The sequence below is a fragment of the Centruroides sculpturatus genome, unplaced genomic scaffold (genome assembly GCF_000671375.1).
Source record: "Centruroides sculpturatus isolate CEXI.00-Female unplaced genomic scaffold, Cexi_2.0 scaffold234, whole genome shotgun sequence".
In the NCBI taxonomy this organism is placed as follows: domain Eukaryota; kingdom Metazoa; phylum Arthropoda; class Arachnida; order Scorpiones; family Buthidae; genus Centruroides; species Centruroides sculpturatus.
This window is the reverse complement of record NW_019384411.1, coordinates 134,361-157,609: the sequence shown is the minus strand read 5'-3', so window position 1 is coordinate 157,609 and position 23,249 is coordinate 134,361. Positions and strand designations below refer to the sequence as shown.

Genomic DNA, 23,249 nt, shown 5'->3' with positions numbered 1-23,249 from the left:
GCAGTGGCGGCCTTAGGGGGTGGCGAGCAGGGCAATCGCCCGGGGCCTCGCTCTTGGAGGGGCCTCGCGCAACAACCAAGTAGAAAAAAGTTGATATTTAAAACTTTTTATTTTATCCTTGGCTATTAGTTATAACAATAAAATAAATTAAATTTATAGTACAGTATATATTAATATTTATAAGTGTCTACTATTTCAATTCACATACTTTGCACAAAGGACAAGGGCCTCGCAAAGATCTGCCGCCCAGAGCCTCGCAATGGATAAGGCCGCCGCTGGGGCTCGACATATCTGGACGGACCACTCCCCAAACCCATCCGGATTCAATCCTGGGTAAAGAAAAGACTACTGCATGGCCGAGCAGTCGAAGTGGCAGCCTATCGCTGTGGGGACCCGGGATCCAATCCGGATTAGTTGAAAAATCTCTAGGAATTTTCGACCGTGATCTGACCGGATATGCCGGGCCCCGTTTCTCACCACTCGGCCGCCCCATTGTGGGCCTGGCCAAACTTAAAACGGGCTTGCTAAAAGAGGTCCTATTAGTGCCCACAGGGCGGAAAGAGTATAAAAAGCGTTATAATCAGGGTGGCCACCTTTTCAAAATTGCTGACCTGGACATTTTAAAATTAGGATGTTATACCGAGACATGAACATTGTAGGAAACCGTACGAGACACGTGCAATACATTTTACAGCCAAGAGTTTACTGCCCACAGGGCGGAGAGTTAAAATAAAATAAATCCCAGGTCCCCCCATAGTGATAGGTTACCACCTTGATCGCTCGGCCATTCAGACTAGGTTTGGGTATACTGTCATTAGGGAGTTATTGGCTCTTGGGAATTATAATTATAGGGCTACCATGTTTTTGTCGATAATTATTTCACTTCAGTTCCCTTTATTTGCATCTTGTATTCTCTGAAAACTTACATCACAGGACGGTGTGCAGAATAGGAAGTACTGTACTTATAGCAGTAGGTACTTCCTATTCTGCACACCATCCTGTGATATAAGTTAAAAAATTTTTCAGTCAGTCAGACGTTGTATTTCAGGTCTAGTCTGATATTATCTTGTGGTTTCCAGGAAAACAAATCACAAAATAATCCTGTTCTTCTCTTATTCAGCCATTCAAAGGCACACAAAGACCAAATTGTTAGTCGTGGGATGGTAGAACAAAACCCCAAGTAGTTTTATTGCATAATAAATTTATGGGCAGGATTGATACATTCGATATGACGATATATGCATATTTGGATGAAAGGAGGACATTGAAGTATTGGAAGAAAGTAGCTTTCAATATCATAGCCAGGAAAATGTTGAATTCTTTACAAAGAAAATTTCAGAGGCCCAGGCAAAATAAGATACCGACATTCGTATCATGTGGTGGTAATTGAGAACCTGGCGAGTGAATGGAGTGAAGAATAGAAGAAAGCTACAGTATATGCCCACCAGATCCCCGAGGTCCAATAGGAGTCCAAAAGATACTAAGTGGAAAAGAGTACTGCTACTGCATGTGCAGCACTTCTAGCCAAAGGAGATAAAGGAATGCTTGCACATGTAGTACTTCATAAAATAAACATCACTGCTAACACAAAGGTATGTGCACAATTTGATTAATTCTGTATCTGAGTTTTATATGCACGAATCTTGCAAAATGTTCAAAATGATATTCTCTTACAGATTTGGCCCTTGGAAGATATTTCTGTTGTTTTTTTTTCTTTTTGATCTGAATGTCAGGATCTTATTTTGTAATAATAATTCTACAGTGATCTTATAAGTAACGATACATTTTTAAAAATATATATATTACAATTGGAAGATAATGTACCTTAATTAATAATAATATATCTAAAACTACAGGTAATTGAATGTTTATCAAGGTAAGGATTATAAACTTTACAATTGCAGGTGGAGGTTGGGAGGAGAGCCATTTAATAATGTAAAAATATAAAAACTGTTCTATTGTCTCATAAATAAAGAACTTTCCTTTCTGTCTGTCAAAAATTACAGTGTAATTGTTATACTGTTCTTGGAAAAAATATTTTAAAGACTAAACAATTAGTTTTGTCAGATCAGATTGTAATATTTCTTTTAATTTTATAATTAAATTTATTAGTTTCAATAAATAAATTTTTCCTATACAGGTATTTTGTTTTCATATAAATTATTGCTTTTATCTATTTGTCTTCAATTCAAATTTTTATTGAATTTTGTTGATTTATCTAGAAAATATGAATGAAAATAAAAATATAAACAAATCTCAGTAAAAACAGTGTTTCTGCTTAAATACATAAATTACGTGTCCACGTTGATCATTCCCTCAAAACAGGTGACTACTACTCAATTTTATATGTCTCTCAATATCTTAAAATAATAAGGTATGTCACAAATAGCATAATGAAAAAAATCTCAGATGAGTGAATCTTCCTCCCCTCTCTCAGGTCTAAGTATGGAGAATTTAATGTAGCCCGTAGGTATTTGAGCCCAGTATCTTCCCGTATTTAGTATAATCATTGTAAGAGAATGAGAGGGCGTTGATCATCACCCTCTTTGCCATGTTTTCTATGCATGGCCCATTTGATTATTATACATAGCAGGGCTGTGGAGTCTGAGTCAGGAGGAATTTCTGGCCAGAGGAGTCTGAGTCAGAAAAATGTGTCGACTCGACACATTTTTTCCGACTCCAACTCCGGCCTTTTAAATTTACTTTAGTTTTTTATTTAAATGAAAGAAAATTTATTATATATTTATTAATTTTTAAAAATCTTTTTGTATTTTGTTATAATTCATTTATTTTAAATACAAAATACATCGATTTAATTTATTAAATACAGTATGTAGTATTCTTTGTAGTATTTATGTTTAGTAGTTAAATTATTTTGACCCAATTGAACTTTAATATTTTTGAATCATTCCTTTATTATCCCTGTTCTAAATAAGTACTCTATTTTTCTGAATGAGCCAGACTAATTGATCAGAGTACATATTTTTCTTTTCTGAACAAGGGGCTGAAGTAGCTAGATCGCACACTTTTTAGTTGAACTAACTCTTCTGGAAGGGTGAAATTGAAGTGCAAATGCTGTCAAATATATGTAGATGTAGAATTTTAATGCCCCCTTTCTCCTCTTATTAAATATTTGTTAAAAATTAATTTTTTTATTCAAATAAATACTAAAAATACTAACTATAAAAGTATTTAGGTAAATGCCCGGATTCCTTTCAGAGTTCAGAGTAGGTACCCCCTATGAGCGCCTCTGCTCTCCCATAAAATGACTTGGTATTTAATTTTGCTGGAGTCAGGAGTCAAAGTCGAGTGTTTTTTTACCAACTCCACAGCCCTGATACATAGATATAAATATTTATCCTGAGGATATTAGAGTTCTCGTCATAATACATTTATTCTATTTAATTTCTTTTCATTCCTGTTTGAGAAGTCCATAAAATTCCCTCCCCAGTGTGACGGTTTTGCCTAAAGGCATTTGCTTGGAAAATATTCTAAAATTTTATTTATTTATTTATTATTTATTTAACCAAATGATCCATGACCATTGGGCTTTTTCAAGGGTCGAAAAAAAAAACTAAAGATACAGACATATATATATATAATATACAATCAACAAAACAATAAAAAAGAACAGAGAAAAGAAAAACAATAATAATAAAATAAAAATACACACAACTAATCGCAGCTCAATATTTTTACAGTCCGTTTAAATTGCCTGTAAGTACTCAAATCTTTGTATTCTTCTTTAAAAGCATTCCAGTTATATATAAGTTGATAGATTGGTGCATCTCGTCCAAAACAGTGCTTAACTTTTGGTAGAATCAAATTATTTTTCCATCAATAGTTGTAGTTAGAAGGCCTAAGATATTTATTTTACTCATCACTTATATAAAATTCTTTCTTGCCCACCTTTATTAGCTTAAACCTTTCTAGAAGAACTTGTTTTTTTATATAAAGCTTCTATTTTATCAATTTTGGTCTGGTTATAAAAAGAAGTGACAGAAGAATCATAAGGTAACTTATATAATTTGTTTAGTGGTATTAGAGATTATATTCATATTATAATGTGTATTCAATAAATTTGTCATAATCAGAAATTTTGCTAATATACAAAACTGTAAAAAAATGTACAGTGGTGCCTCGTATAATGTATTCCTCAAATAATGGACACTGCGAATAACGGACTTTTTGTTTGGCCGTTATGTGACTCGAGCAACGGACTGGCTGCGAACAACGGACTTTCTGTTCAGAAGTTACGTGAGGCGAAGAATGGACTTTCTGCAAACAAGTGTGAATGATGTTTCCACTCTTTTGCCATTGCCAATGACAATCTGCTATTTTTTATAATATATTAGTTTTATTAGAATATATTATTAGTATATCTGAAGTATAGAGCTCCCGTTGGGATTCGGCTTGCTCCCTTCTTTATTACGTACAACACCTCAGTGAAGGTTATTTACATTTATTCGAGTGTTGTGCAAATCATGGCTTCTAAAAAAACAGAAAGGCGATTTCAATTGAAAAAAAGCAAGAAATCATCAGAAGGAGTGAAAGTTGACAAAAACTTCCTTGTCAAATGGGGAGAGGTTCAGGAGTTTAACAACACTCATTATCCAAACAGAGCTGAGGCCAACAGGATCAATGATCTCTACAATGACACCCTTGCCCGTCATTTCTGACAGGTGTCGAAGAAGAGAGAGAAACAGACCACCTTGGACATGTTTTTCAAGAAGCCAGCTGCCAAAAAATAAAGGATGGAACAAGAGGAGTTGACCCTGCAAGCCCCGGTAGCCTCTCCTGAATCTGACTCCGATTAAAAAACAATAAAAAGAGACCCGCTGCAATGTGTAAAAAGTCTGTATCTGTATGAATGTGTGAAGAAAGTGTTCCTCCATGTTCTCCTCACAACATCTGACTGACCATAATTGTTGACTGCTCCATTTTCATTTTTTTAATATTACAGTACGGTTATTTTATGCTGCGGAATGAATTATATGTTTTAACATGTATTTCTATGGAAAAATACGTTTCACATAACGGACTTTTCACTTAACGGACCTGCACCTGGAACGGATTAAGTACATTATACAAGGCACCACTGTATTTTGTATTTCTAAACATAATTTTGCCTCCTTTATCATATTAATTAATATAATAATATTTGAAATCATTTTGTTGTTTTTTTCAATATATATATATATTTATTTTCTATCTCAACTATATAAATTTTTCTTCATAAACAAAATATAATAAAATTCATTCTCTCATTTAGAAAAGAAACAAATATTTTTAGAGGATCATTTTAGAAGGTGCAGCAGTTCCTAGAATTGTCCCAATGCAAATTATACTGTTAGCATTGTCATAAATTTACTTCCTGATGTCACAGAGATAATCCAAAAACTTATAAATGTTAAAGTTTTTCTAATCTGTTATACAAGGATATCTGATAATGAAAGACTTGAAAACGTTTATGGCAAATGAAACTGTTCAATTATAAATTTGGTTTAAAGATGATAACAAAATGAAATTATTCTATTTCTTGAACGATAGTTACCAATAATAATTATTATGGAACAAAGGAGGATGGGGTTTTTTTTATAATTAATATAAACACTAAAATAGTGTAGTTGAGATTACAGAATTTATCCTATAACCACTTACAATTGAGACCTTGTGGATAATTATTGCATTTAAAAAAAGTTTTATTCAATAACATACTTCTTTTTTACATTTGCATTTTGGACAAATAACTAGTTTGGCCCAGTTGTAAATTAAACTATTTACATATAAAAAATTTTTTGGTCGTCTTCTTAATTTTTTTCCTTAATAATGTTTCAAGTTCTTTTACTAGGATTTTGGATTTTTGTTACATTTTTAAAAAGGTACAGTATATATTTTATCAAGTTTTACAAAATTGACATTACAGCTTTGCTTTTGACAATAAATAGTTTATTGTCAAAAGCAATAAACATGTCAAAAAGTGTAATTCTGGTTGTGTAGTTAAAGTGTAAGTGAAAGATTTAGTCATTTCATGTGTTACATAAACATATAAAAAAATATATTATTTTATCTTCGTCCTCCACCTAAATTAAAACATTCATTCATTGCACTGTTCATTACAATATTATATTTTTTGTTTATGAAGAATAATCAAAGATTTGTAAAGATATTTATTCTAAATCATTTATATAAATTCTTCATGATGATTTTAAACAAACAAGTCCTCACTTAATGTCATTTTGTTATGACATCATTGAGGAAAGAATGGAAAGATGTAAGTACACTTGTAATCATTTACTATTATCATTGTAAAATTTTCTTTATAAACAGTAAAATTGATTCTATGTGGAAAACAAATGCTGGGGATTACAACACGATCCAATCAGATTAACCAAATAATATCTTACTTGTATCATTTAGCCTTATATATTGTTTCACTTAATGTCACAGTTTCCAAGAACCTATTAACAATATTAAGTGAGGAATTACCATAATAACTTTTACCATATCGTCTGATAAGTGATTACCAAAATTGCTGTACGTCATTGTATATTAATGATAAGATATCATAAAAAGTTAATCATGTAAAAGCACACATTTTTGAGCATTCTAAACATTAATTTTTTGTATCTTAATCATAATACCACAATCTTAGAATAAACAGATTATAAAAATGTCTTCAAAAATGTTTTTTTCTTCTTAAATAAAAACTGTATAGTTTTATATTAACTTTGCATAAAAAACACTTTTAAATAATTACTTTAATGATCAAATTCCTTTTTATTTTGTTAAATTACACTGCTATGTTTTATTCTACTTATACATACAAATTTTTATATACAAAACTTACTAAGTCAACTGTTAATTAAACTGAATCTCAGCGATACAGATGATCGGCTTGAATGTTGGCAGCAATTTCAGCTTCCCATTTGTCACCATTATTTAACAATTTCTCTTTATTATACAACAGTTCCTCATGAGTTTCTGTAGAGTATTCAAAATTTGGACCCTGGATGAAAAAAGTTAAAATTATTAAAGAGTTTTGCCATTTTATACAATTAAAATATTAAAATCTGTTTTTACCTCTACAATTGCATCCACTGGACAGGCTTCCTGACAAAATCCACAATAAATACATTTTGTCATATCTATGTCGTAGCGAGTGGTTCGTCGACTTCCATCCTCTCTCTCTTCTGCTTCAATTGTAATTGCCTGAATATAAATTTATTTATAATCAAAATAATAGTTAATAATTTTAGTATTTCTATTTATTTTAACAGGCTGTTTTTTATTATTCAATGTTAATCAAAACATTATATTGATTCTACTAAAATTTTTAATTGTTACAGTCAAATGACAAAATTTATTAACACTGTTTTCAGCTTATTCTCTGACCTATATTTTGTTACAAATAAATTAAGAACTATTCAGTTTGCAGGTTTTTAATCTTGATAACAATTATAAATCTTGTAATATTTAAAACAAATTAATTTGCTTAAAATAATGAATACAACTATATAATTATGTTTTGCCACACAGCTGTCAGATTACCTTAGGAGATTGCAATTTTCTGAATTTTTCCCTAAAAGTAATTCAGTAAGGATCAGTCCTCAGTAATTTGCTCTTTGTAGCATATATAAAGAGCTCCCTAAATCCATCAAATCAAAAGTATTACTCTATGATGATATTAAACTCATTAGTACCAATCCAATTACTTTACTAGGAGACATAATTACCATAACTAATAGACTGGAAAAACTAAATCTTAGAATTAATATCCTTAAATCCTCTATCTGTCATAGGCTACTCATTATTGCACTCCTCATTCCCTTTTACACTTAATAATCAGACATTACCTTATACCAATATGCTTAATAAACAGGGTGTAATTTTTGATAAAAAGTTAGTTTTTTAAACTTAATATAAATAAAATAATAAAAATGTTTATCCATCTGCAGGTGAACTGTATGGAGACCTTGTCAATCCATTTCCTCCTGTCAAGTACCACATTCGTTATAACCTACTAATTTTCATCTATAATTGATTACTATATGGGCCTCTTCATGCCAAACACAACTTAATACAATAATAGTAGAATATCAAAAATCTTCAGACTTCTTAATAAATTAAGCAACTTACCTTATACAACCTTTCCTGCAGTAATAATATGCAAGCTTGGCTTACCAAATTTTTTTCACACAAATTAAATATTACATTGGTTTAATTCTACCCAATTTTAGTATGTTTAGAATACCAACAGCTTATACCCATAATAAATCCTGCATTCTCTTTCTTATGTCATTTCCTTTTAATTTGGTTTTATTAATATTTTATTTTTAATTCAGGGATAGCAATCATTGCCTTTCTTGGCATTGATATTTTAATTTAAACCAATAAACAATAATTTTATAAGAAATAAGTAAATAAATTTAGAGATAATTTATGAATTTCCATGTTTTATTCAATAAAAACATACTCCATCAAATATACAATTAAAATAAGGATTTTTTAACTAAATTCTATGTTACTTGTGCATTAAATGTTTATGTCAAATTAATATGAATGAATATAGAATTTTCATTACATATCCATCCTTCATAAAAAATGTAAATAATAATTTGGTAAGATATGCTTTCAATAATGGAAACTATTTTGCCAAAAAATGCTTCTTTATGTTGCTTCTAATTGAATTTAAAATTCTCTTGGATTATGGTACATCTCAGTTATTTGATGTCATCAGTTATATGAGTGATAATAGTACAAGGAAGAGGCAACACAATTTTTTTGGCTTCTGAGGATGAATATATTATCAAGAAGTTGATGTAATGTCATGTATCATCTATTCTTTTCAATTGAAATCAGAAAACTTCTTTTGTTTTGTATAAATAATTCCTCTATCATCACTTTACTACACTGTAATGTCTTATTCATATTACATACAGGTATTTCTTGTACAACAGAGTATTTCTACAACATTCTTTTTCTCTAACACAGTCTAAGAATTTAGGAAATCCTCCATACAAAATTTCACAATTAAGTGTAAATGCTGTTAGTCTATATTTTTTACTTCCCTGGATGTTACGTGTAACAGAGGGCAATCAGTCAAAAAATGACCTCCCCAAATTTTTTATTTTTGGACTTGGGACCTTGAAACATGAAAAAATGCAAAAGGATTCAGGGAATTTTTCTGTATGTATGTATGTATGTATGTATGTATGGATGTTTGTGTGTGTATGTGAGACACAATTTTGTTCACCCTCTTTGAAGCTTAATAACACTTGTGCTTTTTGTTGAAAATTTCTGAAATTTTGTTTATTAGGGGGATTGATACTATTAAATTTTAATGATTAAAGATCAAAGGGGTGGAGAGATAAAGGGGGTCATATGTATCTCTAGTAGGGTCAGACTTAATGACAATTTTACTCGTTATTAGCATTTACAGATTTTTATAAAACACNTTTCTGAAATTTTGTTTATTAGGGGGATTGATACTATTAAATTTTAATGATTAAAGATCAAAGGGGTGGAGAGATAAAGGGGGTCATATGTATCTCTAGTAGGGTCAGACTTAATGACAATTTTACTCGTTATTAGCATTTACAGATTTTTATAAAACATATCCCTACCCTCAAAATTAAGCTTTTGCCATTTTATAATAGTTAAAAATATAAAATTTTTTTTAAAAATATCATAACAGATGGTGCCACCAAATGTTGCTGGGAAAGTTAAGCAACTCATTGCTAGATTTTTTTTAAATTCAAGTATGCATGCATGTTGCCTCAAATTTGCCCATGAATTTTAGAATATTGAAATTTTCAATTTGTTTTGTGCCTTTTGTCAGGTTTACTTTAATGAAAATTGCTGGTAAAATTTTTTCTTTCTTGTCCTAGCTTTCCTATCAATCAGGAGTCATTGTTGTTGCTTTCAGACCTTAGCCTTTAAGGCTTTCACGGTTTTGTTTTTATAGATTAATTTTTGTATTTAGTAAAGTTTATTTAAACATTATTAGGTAAGTGTTATTAAATTTTTTTAAACTATAGGTAAGTAATCATTTGTAAAAATGACAAATGAAATACAGCAGCATCTCAGTACTCAAACAATTTGATATTTGAACACAAATTCTGGAAAAAAAATCACTCAGCAGTTGACTGAACAAATGCAACCAGCTAGAACAAATTTTCAATTAATAACATATTTTTATTTTGTATTATGTCATTCATTAAAATTTTTTATGTTAAAAAAATGAAGATGTTGCTGATATTTCTGATCAAGATCAACAAAAAAGTTCAGATGATGACAATACTTTGTAAAAAAATAATACCCTCATTTAACTAAAATTAATATTAATATGTAATACAGTATTTTGTTTGTAAAAAAGGGCTGACAAATTTACACTTTAATAAAATATATGTATTTTTATCTTCATGACCAGGTGCATAGATAGATATATGGCATTTCTATATCATCTTTATTCAGAATATCCTATAGGCCAGTGGTTCTCAACCTTTTTTTGTTGATGTACCCCATTAGCCCATTAGTTGTTTCTCAAGTACCTCTTATATTTTTGTATATAAATTTTATAATTACTGTGTTAGATGTATACAGCCCTTATAACTGAGCGCCATAAAAAAAACTCTGACTAACTATAACTAAAAGTGAATTATTTATTTTACGTAAATAATAATAAATTTAATCAGGTACATACATTTATTTATTATTTGACAAGTATATTATATAAAATCACAGAAGTCATTTCAATACATGCATAAATTACATTTCCTGAAAATAAATAATTATAATTAATGATAAAGAAAATTTAAATTATTCTGCAATAATTTCTAAGAAAATTTAATGGGATATTTGTTGTGATAAATCTTCAGCAATTTTTCAAAATTTGGTTCTCACGTTGTTAAATAGAGATTATAATTGTGTAGTGACCTTGAAAGTAATTGCTGCAAATTTATAATGTGCAGAACAATACACGAATCTTTCAATTTTTGTAACAAATGTAACGTCTAAATTTGCTAAATATCAAGAAATGCGCGCATGCAGTGATACGCATTGCATAGTGAAGGTACGATCCAGGTCTCATTATTCCTAAACCAGTAGTCCTGTAAAAACTCGAAAAGCCCAATCTTATCGAACAATAATTATAGAATAAAAAAATTTTTTTTCTATTCTAAAATTAATGCTCGGTTAAACAGTAATTTTACTAGACTCCAGGTTCAGCACTGATGGCAAAATAGACAGGCAAATCAAGTGGATAAACAAGTTGTTTAGACTGTTAAAAGGGAAATCAGTGTTCACACTGGGATATTTTAAAGCAAGTTTTTGTTGTTTCTTGTGTTATTATTTACAGCAAATTTATTAACATATGCCATTTTATAATGAAAGTTAGATGTACCCCTTCGATTTACGGTCATACCCCTAGGGGTACATGTACCCCAGGTTGAGAACCACTGCTATAGGCCGATACACGTTTCGGGCATAAGCCCCTCATCTGTCGGCATGACTTCCGTGATTTCTTGTAGGTGGTGTTTGACATGTATACATTCCGTTTAAAATTACTTATTTACACGGAATGTATACATGTCAAAAACCACCTACAAGAAATCCCGGAAATCATGCAGACAGATGAGGGGTTTATGCCCAAAACACGTACCGGCCTATAGGATATTCCAAATAAAGATAATGTAGAAATGCCGTGTCTATCTATGCACCTAATTGTGAAGATAAAAACAGATAAAAGAAGACACGATTTCAGAATACACAAAAAAATATGTAAAAGAGACTAAAAATGTCTTCACTTTTGTCATGTCCAATCACCAGGAACAACAGTCTTTTGCAGCAGAGATGACCTTTCTTTAGAGGCTTTGCCTCTGCAAAAACATGCAAAACAGCCTAAAAGTTCTCTGGAGACTGTTTTGCATGTTTTTGCAGAGGTGTAGCCTCTAAAGAAAGGTCATCTCTGCGGTGGAAGACTGTTGTTCCTGGTGATTAGACATGACAAAAGTGAAGACATTTTTAGTCTCTTTTACGTATTTTTTGTTAAAATGTAATACAGTACTTTTAATTGTAATTGTTAGTTAGTTATTGATTGGAAATAAATTATTGATTGTTTAATAAGCATATTTCTCTTAGTAATGAAAAAGAATAGTATACTTTTGTTAACTTTTGAAATCTAACTCTATATTTTGCACTAGACCTCTGGTTTCATATAGCATGGATTTGCATAATACAGCACTTTTTTTGGAACATAACTATTGTATTATATGAGGGTATCCCTCCTATAACACAATAGTACATTCATATCATTAAAAGACAATAGTACATATTAAATAATAAAAATTTAATGTACCTGAGCTGGACATATTGCCTCACATAACTTGCAAGCAATACATCTTTCTTCTCCGGAAGGATAACGACGTAAGGCATGTTCACCTCGGAATCGAGGACTCAGAGGACCTTTCTCAAAGGGATAATTTATAGTCGCAGGTTCTTTAAATATGTGTGCAAGAGTTACCCCCAATCCTATAAATAATTTTGATTCATAAAATTAAAATAATGTAATTATATAAAAAAAGACATCTAAAAATAAAAAAACATTAAAGACCTCGGAATAATTCTGTCCAAAACAGAGTTACGGCAGCTCTGTCCGTAATGTCTTTCCATTTCATGCTTGGATCTTCTTCACTGATTATTTCTGAAAGCATTATTATTCAAATTATACTATATTAGTTCAATTGTTAAATTATTTAAATAAATCATTAGTTAAATATATTATCACTAAATATATAAGGTCTGATCAAAAAGTATTTGACCTGAAGCCAGAAAAAAAATGCCTGCATATATATTAGGTTCAAACACTAGTTCTATTTGAAATAGGCCCCTAATGAGTTCACATACTTCTCTCAGCAATGCTTCTACTGTTGGAAGCATTTTTCAAAGTCATTTATCAAGATCTCCATCAGATACTTGTCATGTTAGTCTTGATCATCTATGCGTCCTGAAATCTATTTCCTTTGAGCAATATCTTGAGTTTGGAAAAAAGCCAAAAGTTGTCTGGAACCATGTCTGAGAAATAAGGAGGTCGCTGAACCTATGTAATACCCAGTTTTGCAAGCAATGTCTGAATGAGATACAATCCATGGAGGGGAGCATTGTCATGATAATGACCCAATCACCAGACTGTCAGAGCTATGGTCTCTTGCATCTTACAGTATCTCAAGTGATGTAAAACAGTCAGGTTATACTCTTTTGTCACAGTTTTATCATGAGAGGAATATTCATGATAAACTCCTAGTGGTCGGAAAAAAATGGTCAACATGATCTTTATATTGATGTGTGATTGCTATGCCTTCTTTGGTCATGGATACCATGGCAGTTTTCATTGGGATGATTGTGCCTTTCTCTCAGGTCATACCTGCAGATGTAGGTCTCATCTCTTATCACAATCTTCATGAAATCAGGATCTGTTATGTTCTGCCAAATCACTAATGTGACAATAACAGCATATATATGCAATTATTGTAATTGCCTGACACTGAATGCAGGGTAGGATATTCCTGCAGTCAACCAAAATTCACACATATGCAGTAAGATCCAAGGTCACTTGATGACAGTCTTCTCCCCAGCTTGCAAATACTTACAAAGGAAAAAAAATAAGGTCAGATACTTTTTTATCATATATATAAATTTGAAAAGTATACATTATTTCTTGTAATGAACTATATGTAACTTTTGACACTAAAAATACAATATAAAAAACTGTTCTTTACTATTTCCTTTCCATGAGTACTAAGAGGACTTTTATCAAGCCTATTGTTGGTTTGGACAAACCCACAACAGGGTGGCCAGGTGATGAGAGATGGGACCAGACTTATCCAGGAATGATCACCCGGTGGTAAATTACTGCGGTTTTTTTTTTACCAATCCGGATTTGTTTCCAGGTCCCTCAGAGTGGTAGGCTGACATCTTGACCACTTGGCTACCTAGCTATCAACATAAACTTTTTAATGTAATCCATCTCTGTAGATAGTAGGCAATTTCCATATACATATAAATGTATATGGAAATTGCCTATCATCTACAATATGGTATTATGATATCTACAATATGTATTATTATACTACTAAGAATAAATAAATCTGAATACGATTGTACATAGTCAACAAAAATATGTTATGAATGTACATAAAACATTATTATTCCTTAAAGTTGGAACTATTGTATAACTGATGAAAACCTGACCTTCCAAATTCCAAAAGTTTGTCTAAAAAACAAATAAAAAAGAAGAGAACCTTCTATAGAAGCCTGATGTTGGTCCCTGAACAAGGCTGAAACCATTTGCTTTTCATTTACATTGATGGCATTGCTGGAAATGTGCGAAAGTTTTTCATCGGTTATTAATATCACTTGAATACATAATTATGTTTAAATGACTGGATGACTATGATCTAATTAGCATCTGATCCTCAAATATTCTTGTGACTATTTGGTCTACATTTGTCTGGCACCTATAGTAATTCTCATTACATGACCATTTTGTTGTAGGCTCATTAAGAAAGCTGTTGTTAGTGTCTACAAAGCAAAATAAAACAATTTTGTCTCTGTTTGTATCAGATTCTTGTCATAGTCTAGATTAGTATTTGTTTTAGAATTAAACAGTACAAAATAAATATAAATTAAGTGAAAGTGAAGTGATTATTTAATAATCTCAGAATATTTACATTACATTCAATTATAAAAGTACTTACTGTAACAAGGACGGACAGTCGTAGTCGTTAATGATCGACTAAGCAAACGACCTACATTAACTGTAAACAAATTAAAATAATCTTATTTCACTTAATGATTTTTAAATTTATATATATAAAGCAAACCAGCCAATAACTGACCATTACACAGAAATGTTTAATAAATAAGTGTCTGAAAACATATTTTAACATTAACTGATTTTTCCAGAAATTTTTTTTTTAATTTTATAAAATCTCTGTTCTCTTACTTTAAAAAGAAAAAAACAGAAATTCATCTTAATGTAAGTTATTTATTTTCAGATGTTAATAGTTTTCAAAAATTTTCAATTTTATTTATCTAAGTTGTATTCTGATTTAAGGCACTAGCAAAATTCACAAATGCAAAAATGGCAAGATTTATCATGGTGTGTACTATGGAACATACTGTATCAATCACACTAATTATTCATAAACCGCACCTAAATTCAAAATTTCCAGCAAATAAAAGTCAAAAACACATATTGAACGTTTTTGGCCACTAAATTTATCGGCCTTCCTCAGGAAATGTCAACTGGAAAAACCACTAATTATAGATGAGCCTAATTTGTCATAGGGATTGTCCAATGTATAGTGAGATACGAATATGATGCCCAAACTATACTACACAGAAAAATCATAAGGATACAGAATGGATTCAAGTCTAAATCACTTGTGGTGATTCTTTCCCATACAGTCATCTGACCAGCAATAGTGTTTAAATAATTAAAAATGTTTTTTATTTTATATTATTATAATATGCACACATATGCATGTAACTTTCCTTAATTATTGGTATTTTTAATATTTTTTGCTGGTTGATTATACCATTTAAATAAATTTGCTGAATAATTGCTATGACTAGCAAATAAATGAAAACAAACACCTGAAACCAGCACAAATTAATTAAAAACAGTATCTTCACCAATGTTTTTGTTTGTTTGTAACAGGCATCTTCAGGTACAATATATATAATGCAGTACTTAATGAACAATTAAAACTGAATACAATTTTTCAAACAAATTACAAATTTAGTTTAAAATCACTTTTTGACCATTAAAATATATAAACATACATCTTACTAACGAACAGGTTTTACATATATATATGTTACTGTGAATGACCGATATCTGGCAAATGTTAACATTCTCCGATGAATGTCAGCATTCACACAGTCATTTCGTGTATGTATGAAATATTTGCTAAATATTTCATACATACGCGAAATGACTCACTTACACCGGCAAATGTTGACATTCAGCATGCACTGATGGCAAATGTTGAATATAAATGTTTTTATTACCTTAAGATAAAAATGCAACTTTTTAATATGTCAAAATAGGAGAAAGCTTAAGTAACAGCGCATGTAAATAAACTGTTAAACCTAAAACAAACAGTACATTCTAAAATTTATTAAAGAAAATAATACAATAATAAACTTACACATAAATTATGCGATTAACATTATACAATCTTATTTATTGCAATAACTTAAACTGTTATGGCACTTTGAATTTCACAAGAGTCCCTTGCTTTTACAACTTCATTTATTCGTGGAACACTTCTTTTTGCAATGACAGCGTGTATAGCCTTGCCCTCCACTTTTCGAATTAGCTGCAGCTACTTCTCTCAGCAACATTTCTTGAGAAGAAATCTGATCTATGGAAAGTAACTTTTCTTTACAAATTACAAACTGATTGCGGGTATAAAGCTGCTTGAGGGTACCATTTTTGTTTGCTAATTTATAAAAGTCAGAGTCTTCTATTCCAACAACAACTGCCAACACATTTCGGACATCTGTACGGCCACGGTTGACATCAGGGACTTGTATTCATACAATATCACCAATTTCAACAGAAGGAAACGGCATAGAATTTGACGATATACTGTCGCCTCCCTGTCGACATGGGCTTCTCGGGTGTTGTTTCAACCTCCACCAAAGCTTATCTGTGCTTGTCGACATACACCTGCAATTATTCGAATGTATAATAATATAATCAAATATTCGGTCTTTCACTGACGTATATTGTATGTGTTGACATTCACTGGAGAATATAAAACCTATTCATTGGAACTATCCAAGGTATAAGAAAATGAAAGAAAAATACAGTAGAGCATTTATTATCTGAAACAAATCGGGACTGGGGTTGTTTGGATAATCGATTTTTCAGATAAACAATTATGTACGAAAAAATATATTAACCTATCCCATGTTGAAATTCGTTCAAATCCTGGCACATCCTCAAGTATCCTCTCGTGGTTGTGCCAGTGCTGCCAACTAAAACACATACACCAGCAAAAATAATATTGGAGTAGCCCAAGACATAGCCAAATATTGCAGCGCAACAGCACTAGCAAAAATTTAAATTTGCCAACTGGAACGCTTTCGGTTAACTGATGTTTCGGTTGATCGATATTTGGATAATCGATGCTCTACTGTATTATGCTTGCCATGCTGTGTGTAGTGTGTCTGTTTCTTTAAAATTAATCCCTACTCCATTCTTAAGTGCCCTGTAGATTTCAATGGCCTCCAGGTATTTAAGGTGTGTGCTACTGGACACCATGTGTAGTGTTCCAGTATACTAACATATACATCCTCACTTTGAACGTAAGTGGTCAAGGCTGTGGCCTTATAAAGTTTCTTTCTGATAGTATATTCATGTTCTTTCATTCTCATAGCAAGACTCCTTACATTCATACCAATATATAATAATGCGCAGTCTTGTGTGATGACAGACTTCTGTCATCATACAAGGGGACTGTCTAAACCTGAGAGAGTAACAGTCAGATATTGGATTCTTATCATTTCTGATGAGTGTAAAAATCATCGGAGATGATTGATATGCTATATTAACATTAGTAACTCTGGAATTTTCTTTATAGATTTTAGAAAGTGCCTTATTATTTGTACATCGTCACCATCAGTTGTCTCTCGTGTAGCAAGGGCCTGTTCTTAGGTTGTTGATATCGTCTTGTGAATGTTTTAACAAAAGTGGTTAGGTATCCATACTTGTCTTGCCAATGATGTGATCCATGATAACTCCTTTTCCCTTTCATTCTCCTCTGATCAATGTACAGTTGACCTCCCTATAACATTGTTGATAATTCCGTTTTGTATGAACTCCTTGTTGTACAAGTCACTTAGATTTTACAAATACATGTGCTGAGCTGTGAATAGCTCACATATTTGTAAAATCTAAGTGACTCATACAACATGGAATTCATATAAAATGGAATTATCAACAGTGTTATAGGGGGTCGACTGTATGTAGGCTCTCTTAACATAAGATAAAAAGTGGAAACTTTGTAACAATAAGGGTCATATAAACTGTAAAGTATAAAAAGGGGAATATGAATCCTTAGGATAAACTTTAGTGGAGAGATGATAGTCCTTTAAGTCGATAAGGATATCCAAAAAAATGCATAACGTTGTGACTGTCCTGTTCAACACACAATGATAGGCCAAAAGGGTTGTTGTTGAAATACTTACGAATGGTGTTAAGATTAGGTTTGTCATTCCACATGACGAGAATGTGTGCGTTCATTAGCGTATCTGGTGTACAGTAATATATTTTCAGAACATCTCAGCAATATTGCATTTTTGAATTTCCTGACCACCAATTCACAGAGTTCCTGAGAGCAGGCTACCCATGGGTACACTTCTGCTCTGCAGGTATATATTGTCTTCATATATAAAAAAAACCAACAAAAGAATGTACCAATAGGTGTACAAGATCCAACACAGAAGAGAGATGCTGATAAGTCTATTGCAGAAAATTGCTTTTAGCCCTTAGTATGATTAAATTAATTAATTAAAATATCTATAACCATAAGGTAGATAATAGGAAGGGCTTATCACACCAATGACAAAGGGCACAAAAGCTCAAAAATCAAAGTAAAAAATTTTTTACTTTGATTTTTGAGCGTTTGTGCCCTTTGTCATTGGTGTGATAAGCCCTTCCTATTATCTACCTTATGGTTATAGATATTTTAATTAATTAATTTGATAAGTCTATGTTCCTTTAGGAGAAAGTCCCTAAGTTCACAAAAATAGGATTTGAATCTTATCAACAGAAACAATGACTTGAAATGACTAGTAGTCTCTTGGTGTTTATGATGGGTGTAGCTGTCTTATTCACCAATGCTGGACTTCAGTAGGGTTGTGTTGTGTCATAGTATATTTATAATAGTCTTATGTGATTACAATGCACAAATTAAAAATAGAAGATTCATAAAAATTTTTTTATAACTAAAGATGATGCTAATGTTCAGTGTGAATGATGATAACCTGTAATATCCTAATTTCAACTTGCAAGGGATGCAACATTCCCATTTTCCACCAATCACACTTACCAGTCTTTGAGATTGAAAACAGAAAATGACATCATTATATTCCTTGCAAGTTACATTAATGATGATGCTGTGTGTTTTAAGTACAGTACATACTACCATCACTTTGATTATATGTTTTAAATGAGAAAAAAGACTATTTACAATGTGCATTGACACTAACTTGTAAGAGAACTAAGATACAATACATTCTCTTAATTAATGCACTATCTGCATTAAGGTACAGTACATTATCTTAATGCACTATCTGTATTAAGAGAATGTACTGTACCTTATGTTTAAAATAGTCCATGACAATCACTGTAAAAAATTAAACTGAAATATATTAGTAAAAATGTGCTTCCTTAGCAGTATAACTCCATTTCTCAAACATGGCATCAAAATGATAGTATCATGTACTGAAAACACATCATAAAATCTCTAGTAGTAAAAAATATAACTTTTAAGTTATCAATTTTAATCTGTACATCATATTAAATACATATTATATTATTTAAGTAGAGTTCAAATATGTAATTTATTTCGATTGTCCATAAAACTAGTCAGTCCAAATTGTGTTAGTTAAAAGCCTTTGTGTGTGTGCTACTTATATAAAGTGACTAAAACCTGAAATGTAAAAAGTGAAAAGTTAGGCCAAGCATTTTGATGTCACATCAGATGAGTCATACGATTGATTCTAGTTGACAGCTATTGGTTTTCTAGTTTTCCGATATCACTGATAACATGTTACAAACTACTAATGAATATTTTACTTATCCAAATACACAGCGCTGCCTACAGCAGCAGTCACCAATCTTTCTGACCTCACAGTTTTGAATCCTGTGGACCACTGTCATAAATTTTCTTTAAATTATCAAAACATCTATAGAATAATGATTATAAAAGTTCCATTTTACTTTATTACTATGAAATTCTCTTGTTTAATTATAACAAATTAATGTGAAGTTTTTTGCTGCTTGTTTGAAATAAATACAGTGGGTGATTGGTTAATGAAAAGTTCGGATAATGAACACTTTCGTGAAAGATTTTTATGATCGGACACAAACACGTTTGGATAACGAACACTTTACTGAACAAACATAAAAAGATGCAATGGAAAATAACAAATACCAATTGATTTTCACTTGTCTTCAGTTAACAATTCAAAACCTTTCCGAGTGTGGGAGACATCAACATTGACATTCAACCCCATACCAATCAGATGGTATTCCTCCGAATTTTGAAACTCTCCCTTGTAATTCCAGCTCTTTGTTTACCTATCTGACAAATAATTTTTTATAGTCTTCGCAAGACTGTCAGATGGGCACTTGTTAAGTTTTGTGCCGGGTTTTGTTTACGAAAGGTGAAAGTTTAACTGTTTAATACATAAATTCAAATTTCATCCGGGCCTTGCATTTAAATAATTTTTTGTGGGCTAGTTGATTTCTGTTCTCTGAATTTTTGTAAGTGCTTTTCTGAACTTTTTATTTAAAAAAGAAACTGATAATATTATGGAGCATAAAAAGAGGAGTGTCAAGAACAGTGCTCACCGTAGAAACCGGGTAAGAGGTAATAGCCAAGGTAGAAAGTGGGCACAAGATGTCTGATGTTGCTAGGCAGTATGGCTTGAACAGGTCTACAGTAGGCACAATCTTAGCTATGAAAGATATATCAAGAAGTCTCAAGCTGCTAATGGAGTATTGAAAATCACATCTGAGAAATAAAGAGCATTTTAGAGCTCACAATGGAACCTGAAATTGGTCTGACGACAGAAGAACTCTCAAATGAAGAATACCAAGAAACTTGACGAGATGTGTTTTCTTTTGAAAAAGAGGAAGATGAAAGAGATCAATGTCAACATTTGCTACTAAAGATCTTTTGAAGAAGTGGGAGGATGTCAGAACAACGATCATCCAAGTGGCATCCAAACCAAAATAAGGTTAATGGGGTTGGGGATCTCTACAATTACAATACTATTAATTACTTCTGAAAAATCCTGAAGAAAAGAGAAAAGCAATTGATGTTAGACAGATTCTTTAACCTCCACCAATGCAAAAAACATGACTAATAAAAATGGAAGACTGCATGTATACGTATTTTTACTATTACATATAAATAAATGTAGTAAAAAAGTATATGTTTTTAATTTTTTAGAGTTTCCAAAACGAATTAATCAAATTCTCATAAAAACCTATGGTAAATCAATAATTGGTTAATGAACAATTCGGATAACAAGCAAAGTCTTGGAAGAGATTATGTTTGTTAACCGATCACCCACTGTATATGGATTCTTGGCTCTTTTCCACAAAGGAAGACAATAGCACTCTCAACATTATTTATTGATAACAGTTATTTTGTGTTTGGTTTAAGATTTGAATAAAAAATTCCCAACGAATGAGAAAAAGCAACCAAGCATTTGGCATTTCTTTTGTAATACTGCATGAAACCTCAAGTTGATCAATATCCAAATTTCTCCACAGACCACCAAAATTTTATCACAGACCATTAGTGGTCCACGGACACCGGTTGGTAACCGCCGACCTAGAAAAGAACAAAAGCACAGACTTTGTTCCGAGAAATTACGAGCCCCTATGCAATGTTTTTTCTCATTTACTTCCTTATTGCTATAAAGTCCCATATGTATTTTGCCCTAGGCCCTCATTACTCTCTGGAGAGCCCCGCATATACTCGTCTACAAAATGACCTACATCAACAACGAGCAATTAGCTATAGTTCTGAGTGTAGCTTTGTTTACTTTAACCACTTTTTTTTTAACTCAGATAATTAGCAAAAACATCAACTCATTTTATAATTGATTTGTACAATTAGATATTAAATTTTTTACACTATAACTTGTATATAACACATCTTGACTTACAGTTCATGGTTTGAATATTGGATTTTGTTAAAATATAGTTATGGAACAGTCCTACAGTTGGATGTCCAATCACTTTTATACTTACAGAATAATATATTCTGGTAGAATTTTAGCTACATGCACTATCACGGCAGCAATCGGATCGTTCGTGCTCCCGATCGACTCCTCCCGGAGGAGAGCCGCCGAGCATATAACGTCACTAGTTACCGATACGCGTGTTCAAGAACTACCGCGAACTGCCACGATGGTGCACATAGGTAAAATTTGACATATAGTCTATAATATGCAGCATGTACTGTACAGTACAACGGAACATATGTATATAAACTGACAATTGGATTTACAGTGCATGTGATTTGAAATGTAAAGATATGTGTGTGCATGCTACGAATCTGCTCCGTAATACATCAGTTATTTTTGTTTTTAAAATTTTCTTTATTAATTATATATATATGGTCAATTACCGAGTGATTCACCTTAAACTTTTTTTATACATCAGGTAAACATTAACTGACTACAATGCAACAATATTAATACTATACGCTAAAAGAGATTTTAGTATTAATAAAAAAATGAAAATAAACTAATAATAAAGTTTACTCGATTTGTTCAAGGAGAAAACCCTCGTAACAGCAGCCATTTTGTTAAATACTGATCCCCTAGTGAGCAACAAAAAACAGTTTTCCTCGTAAATTCGAAAATTAAGTTTGTTAAATAATGAGAAACAAGTTTTAATTCTAATAATTAATTTAATATTATTTGGTAAATGTTTAAAATTTTCTAGATTATTTTAAAATCTTGATTTTGAAAACTTCCCATATAAATTTCAAAATGAATTTTTTTTTTAATTAGAAGCGATGATTATTAATAAATGTACTTTCAAAAAACTTAATAAAAACTATTGTTTAAATTAAAAGCAAAATTTGAGTATTATTATTACTGGAATCAAATAATTACGTAAGATCTTTTGAAATATGCAGGCTTACAACATGGAGTAATTTACAAGTTTTCTTTTCACTTTCTGACTGTCCAAGAAGAATTTCCAATCCACTGAATACAAGCTTAATGTAAATGTTGAAACAATGTCGGCCGTGTCAACATTTACATTAATTAATTAAGCGATGTCGACTGCTTTATACCTTTAGATAGGGTGACCAGACGTCCCCGGTTTTGCCTGTTTTTAATAAGTGATTATAGAATCAATAATCAATCTTCGAATTGAATAATTTTATTAACATGCTAATATAATATCATTAATCAATCAATCAATT

At 31.4% G+C, this 23,249-nt stretch overlaps 1 protein-coding gene across 1 annotated transcript; it reads right to left on the bottom strand.

Moving 5' to 3' along the window:
- Positions 1-6,760: 6,760 nt before the first annotated feature.
- Positions 6,761-22,658, bottom strand: LOC111619012 (NADH dehydrogenase [ubiquinone] iron-sulfur protein 8, mitochondrial-like). The gene is made up of 6 exons (XM_023360643.1): positions 22,579-22,658; positions 14,757-14,816; positions 12,614-12,703; positions 12,359-12,531; positions 7,084-7,212; positions 6,761-7,009 (listed from the first exon to the last, which is right to left on the bottom strand). The coding sequence occupies exons 1-6, from the start codon at positions 22,616-22,618 to the stop codon at positions 6,878-6,880; spliced, it is 624 nt and encodes a 207-aa protein (XP_023216411.1). The 5' UTR covers positions 22,619-22,658; the 3' UTR covers positions 6,761-6,877.
- Positions 22,659-23,249: the final 591 nt, after the last annotated feature.

Excerpts from the sequence above, each read along its gene's own strand:
- LOC111619012 (XM_023360643.1), bottom strand. The coding sequence starts at position 22,618 with ATGGCTGCTGTTACGAGGGTTTTCTCCTTGAACAAATCGA. Across the intron at positions 12,532-12,613 it reads TTGGACAGAATTATTCCGAG|GATTGGGGGTAACTCTTGCA; the intron begins GTCTTTAATGTT and ends AATTATTTATAG. Across the intron at positions 7,213-12,358 it reads AGGCAATATGTCCAGCTCAG|GCAATTACAATTGAAGCAGA; the intron begins GTACATTAAATT and ends ATTTATATTCAG.